Genomic DNA, 14,114 nt, shown 5'->3' with positions numbered 1-14,114 from the left:
CGTCCGTGCATCGGTCAAGCTGGTTGGGGCAAAGTTTGTCTGGCCCGGGCTTCGTAAGGACGTCAGGATGTGGGCAGCGGCCTGTGTAGCATGTCAGCGTGCCAAAGTCCACCGACACACCAGGTCGAGCCTTGAACCTTTTCCGATTCCGGCCAGGAGGTTCGACCATGTGCATGTGGACTTGGTAGGTCCCCTTCCCCCTTCGCAAGGTTTTACTCACCTACTCACTATGGTGGACCGGACGACTAGGTGGCCAGAGGCGGTTCCTCTGTCCTCCACGACCTCGGTGGATATAGCCCGTGCGTTTCTGTCGTCCTGGGTCGCGCGTTTTGGCACGCCGTCCGATATCACCTCGGACAGGGGCCCCCAGTTTGTATCTGAGCTCTGGTCAGCCTTGGCAGTATCGTTGGGTGTGCGCGTGCACCGCACTACTGCCTACCATCCGCAGGCTAACGGTTTGTGCGAACGTTTTCACCGGTCACTTAAAGCTGCGCTGCGAGCTGCGTTATCGGACGGTAACTGGGTCGACCGTCTGCCATGGATTTTGCTCGGCTTACGTTCAGCGCCGAAGGAGGATCTTAACGCCGCTCCTGCTGAGTTGGTGCTCGGTCAGCCGCTTCGCGTACCTGGTGAATTTCTGCCAGACGGTTTGGACGCTCCGCCCTTTTCCTTTTTGTCGGGGGGGCCCCTGAGCCCTGCACCGGTTCACCACTGTGTTCCCAAGGTATTCGTGCCGTCCGCGCTTATGTCAGCCCGTTTTGTTTTTGTGCGCCACGATGCCCACCGCTCGCCCTTGCAGCCACCGTATGACGGCCCGTTTAGGGTGCTGGAGCGCGTCGATAAGAGTTTTGTGCTTGATATGGGTGGGCGAAGGGAGTGCGTCTCGGTAGATAGGCTAAAACCAGCTCATTTCGTTGCAGGCGATGTGCTGTTGCCGGCCCACGTCCCTCGCCGCGGTCGCCCTCCAAAGTCCACGCCCTCACTTCCGCGCGACGACGTTGTGTGTCGTGCTCCCGCTCCTGTCTCGCCTGACCCCCCTGCCCACCGGGTTTCAACTGCACCACTAAAGGATGGCCTGCGTAGTCGTTGTGGCAGGCCGGTGAAGCCCCCTGTGAGGTTTTTGTTCTGAGCGACCTTCTGGGTGTTCGGGGGGGGCTGTGTGGCGGACATTAGGACCATGCCTCTCACCCAGCAGGCATCCCGTTTGGGGGCGTATTCATGTTAATGTTTGTTGGCGCGAATTTGTGATTGTGTGTTCTTCTGTTGTTGGCAGTCTTGGAATAAAGACGTGTTCACTGTCAGTCGTGTGTGCTCATTTCAACTGCCACAACATCTCTCAAGTTCATATTTGGGAACTAAAATGTTTGTTCATGTGCATACGGTTCAAATCGTACGTTTTTCCAATGTTTAGAAGAAGATAATGATTTGCATCGCAAATGGCGACATCTGGTGGTGAGTTGGTGACAGTGCTCCACAAAGCCAGCAGCTAATCATATCACAGCGGGGTCATTCGTGACGAACAGGAAGTCCTTTCTTTGCGACTTTGAAGAACGTCGCTCTTTCATTCGTCTCGTCGAACAAAGAGAAACACACGAGTTATCGCCAAGCAGAGACCAAGTGCGGATTTGTTGAGATTGACGTTTGAAAATGTGTGAAAGAACGACACCCAAGTACAAAGTGGAACTTTGTGGAATAAAAGAAGAGAACGAAGCAGGTTTGTGTAATGATAGCAGTTATATCATTGGTCACTAGTTGGCAGTATTGCCTGTTATGTGTGTTGTGGTTACCAGACGAACAAGTGAGTATGCACAGGAGACGACAATGCGGGCCAGTTAATAAAGAGACAAGCTTGCAGCATCACTGTTCCTGCGTGACTTCTTATAAAATAGAAGGCAGAACATTACATGGTACCAGGTCGCGGGTCAAGAATAGGACTGACGCGAGATGGACTCCGTGAGGCCACCAGAACCGCTGAAAATGACGGGAAATGTAGACGCGAGTTGGCGGGCTTTCAAGCAACAATTCCAGCTCTACCTTGCCGCCGTGGGAGTCGGTAACAGAGCGGACGAAAGAAAAATAGCCCTTTTGCTAACCATTGCCGGAGCCGAGGCCATCGAGGTATTCAACACCTTTGTATATGATGAACCTGAAGATAAAGACAAGTTTGAAAAGGTCCTGCAAAGATTTGATGAACACTGTCTTGCTAAGAAAAACAAAACTTATGAGAGATACGTGTTTCGTTCAAGACTCCAACAGCCCGGTGAGTCCTTTGACAATTTCCTCACCGATCTCAAAATTAAAGCCAAGTCTTGTAACTTTGGTGATCTGAAGAACTCAATGATCAGGGATCAGATTGTGTTCGGGACTAACGAAAAGAAACTAAGAGAGAGGCTGTTGAGGGAGGCGGACCTAACATTGGAAAGTGCAATAAAGACTTGCCAAGCTAATGAGCTAGCAAAACAGCATGTGCTGACTTTCCAAGCAGCGCCATCTTATGAAGAAGCAGAGTCCGTGAAGGCAGTGACGAGGAAAGGTAAACTGCGATTCAAGAAAAAGACCAAAACCAATGAAAATGATCCAGCTCCATTCAACTGTAAAAAGTGTGGAGAAAGGCACGGGCCAAAACAATGTCCTGCATTTGGGAGAACATGTGCTAAGTGTAAAAAGCAAAATCACTATGCTAAGATGTGCTACACCAAGAACAAAGTGCACACCGTGCAGGAAGACACGGATGATAGTGATGACCTAAGTGACACGTTTTTCATCAAAATAGTGTCACATGGCGAAAGCGAAGCGCAGCAACAAAATAGAGGTGACACAGAGCAAGCTGTTTATGCAGTAAAAGAAGATAAATGGATTGCACCACTGCTTGTCAATGGGACTGAAGTTACTTTTAAAATTGACACATGAGCAAAAGCAAACATAATTAACGAAAAAGACTTGAAATCACTTGAAGAGAAACCGGAAAGAGTCACAGACAAGGCCGTGAAATTGAAAACTTACAACAATCAGCCAAAAAAAACAAAGGGATGTTGTAGGCTAAAAGTGACAGCAAAGGGAAGACAACACAAATTAACGTTCAAAATTGTGCCAAGTAGACTGTAGTATAACCATGGAGACAAGGCAGCTGAAGATCTTGGATTGATAAAAAGAATTTACCAAATCAACAAAGTGTTGCAGAGTGAAGGTAGTAAGAGTATAGTGAACAAATACTTTTCTGTCTTCAAAGGACAAGGGACGCTACCTTACACTTACAAAATACAGCTCAAGGAAGAGGCTGAACCTGTAGTACATGCCCCGAGAAGAGTTCCAGCCCCTCTCAAAGAAAGATTAAAAAAGGAACTGAGCAGAATGACACAGATTGGAGTCATAGAGAAGGTGGAAGAACCCACCGACTGGGTAAATTCCATCACATGTGTTAAAAAGAGAAACTCCCCAGAGTTGCGTGTTTGCCTCGACCCTAAAGATCTGAATGAAAACATTAAAAGAGAACATTATCAGATTCCCAAGCGTGAAGAAATCCTGAGTGACATGGCAGGTGCTAAATTCTTCAGCAAATTAGATGCATCGCATGGATTTTGGCAGCTGAAGCTGGACACCGAAAGCTGCAGGTACACCACCTTCAACACACCATTTGGGCGTTTCTGTTTTCTGAGACTGCCATTTGGCATAAAGTCTGCGCCTGAGATCTTTCACAGAGCTATGGAGTCAATCATAGAAGGTCTGGAAGGAACCCGTGTGTACATTGATGATTTGGTTGTTTGGGGAAACACGGAACAAGAACACAATGAGAGACTTGAGGAACTGCTACAAAGAGTTAAAATTAATGGACTTAAACTAAAACGAGAGAAATGTCTGTTTGGAGTTACAGAATTGACATTCTTGGGAGACAAGCTCACAGCAGATGGAGTGGTGCCTGACGGGACCAAAGTGCAAGCAATACTGGACATGCCAGCTCCAACCGAAAAAAAAGGACTTCTGCGAGCAATGGGGATGATAAACTTCCTGGGCAAGTTCATTCCAAACCTCTCGTCAAGGACAAAGTCCCTTAGAGAGCTGCTGCATCACAACGTCGCCTTTGAGTGGACGACAAAACATGACAAAGAATGGCAAGATCTAAAGAGAACTGTGACAGCTGAGCCAGTCCTTGCCTACTTTGATCCGTCAAAACCAACTAAAATTTCCACGGATGCGTCAAAAGATGGGCTAGGTGCCGTACTGCTGCAAAAGGCGAGAGACACATGGCAACCTGTAGCCTATGCATCCAGGTCAATGTCAGAGACTGAAAAACGCTCTGCTCAGATCGAAAAGGAGTCACTGGGTCTAGTGTTTGGATGTGGCAAATTTCACACGTATGTTTATGGACTGCCCACGTTCATAGCAGAGACTGATCATAAGCCACTGATTTAAACTAGGAAGAAAAATCTCAATGACATGACGCCCAGAATTCAACGCATGATGATGACGTTGCAGCGCTATGATTTTGAGCTAATATACACGCCTGGTAAATACATAGTGCTTGCTGATGCGTTGTCCCGAGCGCCGCACCCTAACAGTGACATCAAAGACAGCGTTACAGCGGAGGAGGCTGAGGCTCACATCAACATGGTCACAGCCGCGCTTCCTGCTACTGACGCTATGCTGCAACAAATAGGTGCAGAGACGGCTAAGGACCCAGTCTTGGAGAAAGTGTCACAATGTATGAACAATGGATGGTCAAAAGGGAACTGCCCTCAGTTTTACCCGATGAGAGCGGAGTTGTGCATGGCGGACGGCCTCCTGCTGAGGAAGGACAGGATTGTAGTTCCACAAACTATGCACAAGGACATGCTTAAGCGTCTTCACGAAGGACACCTAGGTGTGGAGAAATGTAAGAGAAGAGCACGAGAGGCCATCTACTGGCCGGGCATTAACAAAGACATAGAAGAAATGATTCAAAAATGCCAAGTTTGCCAAAAACATCAACACAAACAAGTCAAAGAGCCAATGCTGGTTGCTGACCTTCCCACAACTCCCTGGCAGAAGGTAGGCACTGATTTGTTTCATTTGCACGGCAAAGACTTTCTTATCGTTATTGACTATTACTCTAACTATCCTGAGATTGCCCAACTCACCAGTACCACTGCACAGTCCATTATTGTGCACATGAAAGGGTTCTTTGCAAGACACGGAATTCTGCGGTGTGTTGTGAGTGACAACGGTCCGCAATTTGACTGTGGAGAATTTCAACAGTTTGCAAAGCAATATGGATTCAGGCATGTTTCTTCAAGCCCATTACACTCACAGGCAAATGGCCAGGCTGAGAAGGGAGTGCAAATCATCAAGAGACTGCTAAGGAAGGCCAAGGATGATGCATCTGATCCTTACCTTGCCCTATTGAGTTACAGAGCTGCACCTCTGGAGTGTGGAGCTTCGCCTGCTGAGCTACTCATGTGCCGTAAGCTTCGCACCACGCTTCCACAAATACCACAAGGACATGACAACAACATTTGGACTGAAAAGAGGAGAATGCTCAAACTCAAACAGAAAATCGCATATGACAGAGCTACAAAACATCTGGATCCTCTTTCAGAGAAAGACACTGTAAGGATCGAGGGACCTAATTGTTGGGACAGAAAAGCAACTGTCCTCAGCGAAGCCGGACCGAGATCTTACATTGTGGAAACAAAGCATGGACAAAGAGTGAGGAGGAACAGGAGGAGTCTTCTGAAGGTTCCCGAGGACTGTAAGAAATCTTCTGATGCGGCTGAGGCTGCAAAGCAGGCGGATACATCGAAGGAGCACAGACCTCAACCACCAGCAACTTCTGGGATGACTGAACCTCTTCGAAGATCAAAAAGAGTTAGACGACCACCGGACAGGCTTATTGAAAATGTTTAATGTTGTGTTATTGTTGCTAAGAAAATTGAGCTGTTTGTTGTAATTAAAAAAAAAAAAAAAAGGATTAGTGATACGAAGTGGAAATAATTGATAACTGAACAAAATTGTAATAATAATAATAATATAAAAATATATATTTAAATAAATAAATAAAAAGGCATAGGCATTGTTTAACGTTTGAAAGGGAGATGTAATGATAGCAGTTATATCATTGGTCACTAGTTGGCAGTATTGCCTGTTATGTGTGTTGTGGTTACCAGACGAACAAGTGAGTATGCACGGAGACGAGAATGCGGACCAGTTAATAAAGAGACAAGCTTGCAGCATCACTGTTCCTGCGTGACTTCTTATAAAATAGAAGGCAGAACATTACACCATTGACAATCGCTATCATTAACAATGACTCTAACCAATAGTGATGGGTAGATGAGGCATCCTGTATCGTTTCAACACAGTGACACAATGTATTGACACTGTGTTGACACTGTGTTGCTGAATACTGACACCTGGTGGACTTGCAGGAAACATTTGACAGGGTCATCTGACACTGATCTGTCAAACTAATTTGATCCAATTCCATTGATTAGCGACGGGATCTGTTTTTATATATCCTATTTCGTATTACTTTCCATCACACTAATTATTCTCTCATTTATCTAATTTATATATTTAACTGAATTATTGTTGTATTGCACTGGAGAGGGGAGCTCTCGAATCTCGTTGCACACTTGAGTACAATGACAAAGGGATTTCTGATTCTGATTAGGCATTTTCTTTCACATTATTTTTACATACACGCAATTTCATCAAAAAATCTTTGATATTCGAGACGCAGTTGATAAATTAAGTGAACATCTGTCTGAATGCCCAAGTAAAAGTGTTGTGAATGACAATGTACTCATTGTAATTCAAGATTTTTATTAAAAAAAATAGTTTCTCCAGCGTTTTGTTATTCAGTCTATTTCTTTTTTTGAGGCAATTTCCCCCGCCTTTGAGAAGATCCTCTCACAAGACACTGAAGAGGCCGGTGTGCACAACGCCTGTGTGGCTCATAGAAATAGGTGAGGAAACGTTGCCTCCATGGACTTCCAGTATAAGAGCGGGTCTTCCGTACGCGCAACGTGTCCTGCTGACATATAGCGCTGCACCTCTGAGTGCGCATCAACAGTGACGTCTTCCATCTTGCGGATATTTAACGCAAAGTAACGCGCCAATAACTCGATGCTTGTTTTGAGCGTCCATCCTGTTGACAGATGTGCTTCCTTATGAACACAGTTTGGCGCGCGACCGCTGTGTCGACACCATTCCGGCAGTGGTCACGTGACTTTCTTAAAGCGGTACGCGCACCGACACGGGGTTTGCCCTGGAAGCTCGGCGCGCGCATCGACTCCTCAGTGTCGCTGGACCAATCACTACCTAGGAGAAAAGAGATGTGAATTTGGTTTTCGTCACTCACTAAACGAACATATGTGACAGTTCCATAGCCTCCTTCGCTGGCGTCAGAAAAATTATGTAATTGTGCCTGCTTTACAGCTCCAAACCCAGCTGGTCTAATACACCGGTCAACTTTAAATGTAGCTAGCTGGCCCAAGTCCTCCAACCACCTTCTCCATCGCTTTAAAATGTCTTGTGGCAAAGGATCATCCCAACTACCGCCCCTTCTACACAGCTCCTGTTGCATTATTTTGGCCTGAAGGGTCACTGGCGCCAGGAACCCCAGTGGGTCGTAAACAGAACTGTTGACTGATAGCATCCCACGTCTGGTCAGAGCCCGCTGCTTTATTTCCAATCCAAAGACGAAAGCCTCCGTCTCCACACACCACTGAAGACCAAGCGCTCTTTCTACTGGAAGCTTGTCATTGTCCAAATCCAACATCTTCAGCTCTTTGGCTCTCCATTCTTCAGAGATGGCTTGCAAAACAACACGACTGTTGCTAATCCACTTTTTCAAAGCAAAGCCTCCTTGTTGACAGACAGCAATGAGGCCCTGTATCAGCTGGATAGCTTCTGTGACAGTGGCTGTGCTCTTCAGACAATCATCAACATAAAAGTTCTGTTGAACAGCTTCTATAACAACCGGTAGGAACTTAGACTGATTGTCTTGAGCCGTTCTTCTCAGAGCATAAGCTGCGCAACTTGGTGATGAGATGGCTCCAAATAAATGCACCATCATTCTGTAAGGGACTGGTTGTTGTGTTGTGTCTCCATTAGGCCACCACAAAAAACGTAGAAAGTCCCGATCCTCCTCTGGCACACGGACTTGATGGAACATAGCTTGAATGTCTCCCATGAAGGCTATTGGCTGTTGTCTAAACCTCATGAGGACGCCCATCAACGTGCTTGTGAGAAGGGGCCCTTGCAGCAGCTCTGTATTCACGGACAAGCCCTTAAACGGGGCACCGCATTCAAACACGACACGCAGTGTTCCCTTTCTGGGATGATGGACACCATGATGGGGAATATACCAAACTCTTCCTGAATCAAGGTCTCTTTGATCGTCAGGTACTTGTTCTGCATAATTGCAAGTGATTATATTAGTCATGGACTTCACATATTCTTGATGGAGTTGCTGATCAAACTTAAATTTCTTCTTCAGACCTTGTAACCGTTGTTGGGCCACAGCAAAATTGTTTGGTAAGAAGACATCTTTCTTCTTGAAAGGTAAGTTCATAGTATACTTTCCATCCTGTAACTTGGCAGATGTTTCCATTATATTGAGAGACTGCTGGTCTTCTCTTGACATTTCCTGGCTTTCCATGTGCTTCTCGCAGAAATCATGATTATACTGGTTCATTAGCAGCTCCTCCAGCCTGCTGACACCAATTCTATTCACAGATACGACAGAAGCTTCCATCCTACTATTCCCATCCAGTGGGCCATTAACCACCCAGCCGAGCGCAGTTTTGACAGCATACGGACCATTACCTTGACTATTAATAACTTCCCATGGCTCCAATAGCTTGGGTGCATTGATCCCGATCAACAGGTCAACCTTGGCTTGAATGGACGGTACCTGTATACCTGACAAATACGGCCATTTAAGGAGGTCTTGAGATGTTACCATATCGTCTGTAGTGACTGGCATTTGCGCCTGTGTAAGCACTTCCGGCAGTGGATGGAACTGAGAGCTTTCCAGGCCGGCCACCTCGAGATTAAAAAGTGAAAAGGCATGACTCATCTTTGTTTGACCCATTGTTCGTATCAGGTCTTGGGTTCTCTTTCCAGAGAGGTTCAAGCGATTCATCAGTTTTTCAGAACAAAATGTTCCGGTGCTGCCTGGATCCAAGAATGCATATGTTAAGATCACACAGTCACCTTTGGCAGCTTTTACTTTAACAGGCAGCACTGACAACATGGTGCGACAATTGCCGGCCCCTGTATGTCCACAAGTTGTGTGAGAAATGGGAATAAGCTCTGGTGTTTCCAACTCTTGTTGAGGAGCAGTTGCCTGTCTATTTATGTGCAACACTGTTGGATGATTTTGCTTGCAAATGTCGCATTTCAATCTCATATCACAGTCACGGCTAACATGTCCATGACGAAGGCAGCCAAAACATAAACCTCTTTTCTTCAAAATAAACAGCTTGTCCGTGTGTTTCTTTCTTCCAAACTGCTTACAATTTTCCAGCAAATGTTCCAGTGAGCAAAAAATACAACGGCCATTTTCATAGTCTTCGAAGGAGTGTGGCTGCTTAACCTTGGGAGGATCTGTCTCAGTCACGGTACTGGCCACCACGTTCCCCTTCACTCTACTGCCCGCATATGACCTGCCTTGACTTATTGATGTTGAGTTAGTGCTGTAATCATGCAGATCTCCAAAGAAGGGGTCCGAAAGAATTCTTACGTGCCGCTCTATGAACTGTACCAAGTCAACAAATCCAGCTCTGTATCCTGTTGATTCCATGATGTCATAGGCCTTGCCACGCCAACGTTCTCGTAATTTATAGGGCAACTTGGCCAAGATTGCCCTCAAGTTCGCAGGCATGTCCAGCTCCTGCATGATGTTGCAGCAGAAAAAAGGAGTAACTGTGCAGTGCCTTTGTGTCATCTGTTTTTATTGTTTGCCATGACAGAGCCTGACTAATGTATGCAGTGGCCGTTTTGTAAGGATTTCCAAAATGATCCTGGAGCAAAGCCTTGGCCACGGCATAACCACGATCTGAAGCCATGTGTTGACAACTTCGCACAAGTTCCTGAGGTTGCCCTCGGGTGTATTGCTCCAAATAATACAAACTGTCTGCTGCGGCTGCTTTACTTTCCACTCCTTGCTCAAATGCTTTGATGAAAGTTCTGTAGTGCAATGGATCACCATCAAATATTGGAATGTCTCTTGGTGGAAGTGTCATTGAACGCTGTTGGTTCATTAAGGCTGCTGTAATCTCAGTTTGTCTGCTCATAATGGTCAAAAGGTCTGCAGGAACCTGTGAAGTGGTTGATGAATGAGCTTGCGCATCACTTTGTGTTGACCGTACCTTTACTTCCATTGCTTTTCCATCTTGCTCCACCAAAGGGTGCTCCTGATTTGTGTTCCATTTCCTTTGTTCCAGGAGGTTATGCTGTTGCTTTATATTTGATGCAATCAATTTCTTTGGCCTCACATCCGTTGTTTTGTTTTCCATTTGTGGCATCCTGAATCTCTCCTTTTGTTGTGCTGTTTCCATATCATCATGATGAGGTTTAAACTCTTGGACTGTGGGGTTTAAACCTTGTCCATTCATTGCTCCATTTTTCTTTACAGTTGACTGCGCTTGAGACTGGCCCTCTTCATTGGCATTATAAATGTCCATCCGCGCTTCAAATGCCACCAGTTCCGCCTCCAAATCAAGCATCTCCATTCTTCTCCTTAGTTTTGCTTCTTCTTCTTCAATAGCATGTCGTTGTTCCAATATTTTCACACGAGCCAGCACTGCAGCTCTTTCCGCTACTGCCTTTAGTTTAGCAGATGAAGCAGAGGACTTGGTACTTTTTTTGCTAACCCTGCTGCTCACGTTTGACACACTATCTTCAGGAGAGATTTCATCATTAGCATAACCTTTATCGGTTTCTTTTATTTGTGTTGAACCTTGAGAAAGCCATAGATTGACCCTTGAAAAACACTCATTGTTTGGGATCATTTTGACTTTAAACCATATTTCGTGCTTTTCACCCTCTTCAACAGACAACAAACCCATCATTGAATCATGTACATTTTTAGCATCAACACACAACCCTTTCAACTCATCAAGACCATTTATCACCTTGGTTTTATCACCACGAGACATGAATGCATTCAAATCGCTTCTAATTTTACTCACATTGTTAAGTTTACATTTCCTATTGTTTTGTAACCTTTCAAGTTTATCAACCAAACCCTTTTCTGTTAATTTAACAATACGTTTTTGAGTTCCCGAATCATTAAGTACTTCATTTTCATTATTTGTGTCCATGTCCGCTGCACAGGCTTCCATTGTACGTGCTGGCAGTAAACGCAACGCAAAGTTCAGCTCAGGTGATCACGCGAAGGTTGGTCAGTGAGTCACGTGATCCAGCGCAATTTGTAGAACCGCGACGTTCAAAGTAATTTTAACGCACGCAGCGTTACCAATGCATTGGATTTTTTAATTTTTTTTAAGTGTGCACACAATTGGCCATCGACAGTGTAGCGCTACATATACCTCTCGTTGGGCGCCTTAGCTGTAAATTAGTGATGGGTCCAATGACACCGAGGCGTCGATGCGCGCGCCGAGATTCCAGGGCAAACCCCGTGTCGGTGCGCGTACTGCTTTGAGAAAGTCACGTGACCACTACCAGAATCGTGTCGAAACAGCGGTCGCGCGCCAAACTGTGTTCATAAGGAAGCGCATCTATCAACAGGATGGACGCTCAAAACAAGCATCGAGTTATTGGCACGTTACTTTGCATTAAATATCCGCAAGATGGAAGACGTCACTGTTGATGCGCACCCAGAGGTGCAGCGCTATATGTCAGCAGGACACGTTGCACGTACGGAAGACTCGCTCTTATACTGGAAGTCCATGGAGGCAACGTTCCCTCACCTATTTATATTAGCCACACAGGCGTTGTGCACACCGGCCTCTTCAGTGCCTTGTGAGAGGATTTTCTCAAAGGTGGGGGAAATTGCCTCAAAAAAAGAAATAGACTGAATAACAAAACGCTGGAGAAACTAATTTCTTTTGAATAAAAATATTGAATTACAATGAGTCCATTGTCATTCACAACACTTTTACTTGGGCATTCAGACAGATGTTCTCTTAATTTATCAACTGCGTATCGAATATCAAAGATTTTTTTTATGAAATTGCGTGTATATAAAAATAATGTGAAAGCAAATGCCTAATCAGAATCAGAAATCCCTTTGTCATTGTACTCAAGTGTGCAACGAGATTAGAGAGCTCCCCTCTCCAGTGCAATACAACAATAATTCAGTTAAATATATAAATTAGATAAGAGAATAATTAGTGCGATGGAAAGTAATACGAAATAGGATATATAAAAACACATCACGTCGCTAATCAATGGAATTGGATAAAATTAGTTTGACAGATCAGTGTCAGATGACCCTGTCAAATGTTTCCTGCAAGTCCACCAGGTGTCAGTATTCAGCAACACAGTGTCAACACAGTGTCAATACATTGTGTCACTGTGTCGAAACGATACAGGATGCCTCATCTACCCATCACTATTGGTTAGAGTCATTGTTAATGATAGCGATTGTCAATGGTATCATGGCAACTCTCTTTGAAATGTGGCGATTGCTTATGGTATTGAGGCAAGGTGAATTGCCATGGGCTGAGTCAGTGCGAGCTATTGCTATGCTAAAAGCAGCTGAGCTAGCGCCTTGTAAGGCGGTGCGCCCAGTGTGTGTTTCAAAGACAGAAATAGCACCTTCAACAGGTGTTGCGCCCTTTGAAGCAGCGCGTCCTATGACTGCGAAAATATGGTAACTTAAAAATTAAAAGTAAAAAAATTACGATTAAGAATGTGCAAGCAAGAACTCAATCTGATCGAAATGTTGTGCTTTGACAAATGTTGAAAATAATTATATTTTCCAGGAGGTATTTATTTCTTTGTTGTTAATTCATTCAATTCTATACTTATTTCAATATTTGAGTATTATTTTTCTTTCAATATGTAGTATATTTTGTCTTTGAAGTGTGGGTCCTTGCTGCCTTCAGGAGAGGCAGCCGAGCAAGGCTGGATTGGTGATGGAAAAGAACTGGTTCAAAAAAGATTTTATTCTCGTCACTTGCTGATGTCAAAAGAAGTCTCCCCAAAAACGTGCACGCCCCCTCTCAGACATTCCCTTCTTATCGGGAATGCCCAAATCGGACATGAATATCTAATTTTCCCTTGTTGCATATGCATTCCCATCACGCTAATCTTTGGGATTTCCCTCCAAAAGTCCCCCAGAGGGAGAGCAGATGCGTCTCCCCGTTGATACGACCAGTCTACTCGTGACCACCTTAAATTACTCTCATACCCTGGAAGGTCACTGACCTGGCGAGAGAATTGCCCCCACCATAAACAATGCTCAGGCCTATTTTCTCTCAGGGCAGTATCTGGTTACATCGGAACTTCAGAACCAAGACTGGTCACTTCTGTGAGCTCCAGTCCCTTCATAGTTTCATAAAGAGAATTACTTCCCATATCTAAATTCGGCCATTTAAAAATACACGACTTTTTTTTTTCATTTATTTCAATTTATATTTAAGCTTGCTTCTGTAATAATACAATATTTATTAAATTATTTTAATATGTAAAATTATCATCAATTTAAACCTTTTTATTTCACACTTGAATATTTCTTAACATATTTGTTCATTTGAATATGTATGCAATTAAAATTATTCCATCCATCCAGCCATTTTCTGCCGCTCATCCGGGGTCGGGTTATTGAAATAATTTAAAACATTAGTCATTTTTATAATTCAATATTTATTTCAAGATTAGGACTCTTCTCAATGAGCTCAATATTTATAAAATGTTTCCATATTTCTTATTAATTGAATTAGGTCTGTATGTGGTTGCCAATTTTAATATTTCCCTATTTCATTATATAAATAATCCAACGTATAAAATATTTAATTGGGTATATTTGACAAAATGATAGTTTTTCTGAAGTGAGATTCTGCTTAGCAACAAACCCCAAACGCTTGATCGAGCTCAACCTAGAAAGTGTATTTAGCCAGTCAGAAATGTATTCAGAAAGTGAAATATTAAATGTATCTGAGGGG

General features: G+C 44.3%; 1 protein-coding gene across 1 annotated transcript in view; it reads right to left on the bottom strand.

Moving 5' to 3' along the window:
* Positions 1-9,880, bottom strand: part of LOC148341606 (uncharacterized) — a 32,340-nt gene extending 22,460 nt beyond the window's left edge. Inside the window, exon 1 of the mRNA XM_088282912.1 lies at positions 9,535-9,880. Within this exon, the coding sequence (XP_088139038.1) occupies positions 9,535-9,880 (346 nt within the window). The remainder of the gene's footprint in view (positions 1-9,534) is intronic.
* Between the last annotated feature and the right edge of the window lie 4,234 nt (positions 9,881-14,114).

The sequence above is a fragment of the Idiotropiscis lumnitzeri genome, chromosome 2, assembly GCF_059441095.1.
Source record: "Idiotropiscis lumnitzeri isolate Australia: NSW breed Sydney's pygmy pipehorse chromosome 2, RoL_Ilum_1.0, whole genome shotgun sequence".
NCBI lineage: Eukaryota > Metazoa > Chordata > Actinopteri > Syngnathiformes > Syngnathidae > Idiotropiscis > Idiotropiscis lumnitzeri.
The sequence above is the reverse complement of the archived record's forward strand: the minus strand, read 5'-3'. Positions and strand labels throughout refer to the sequence as shown.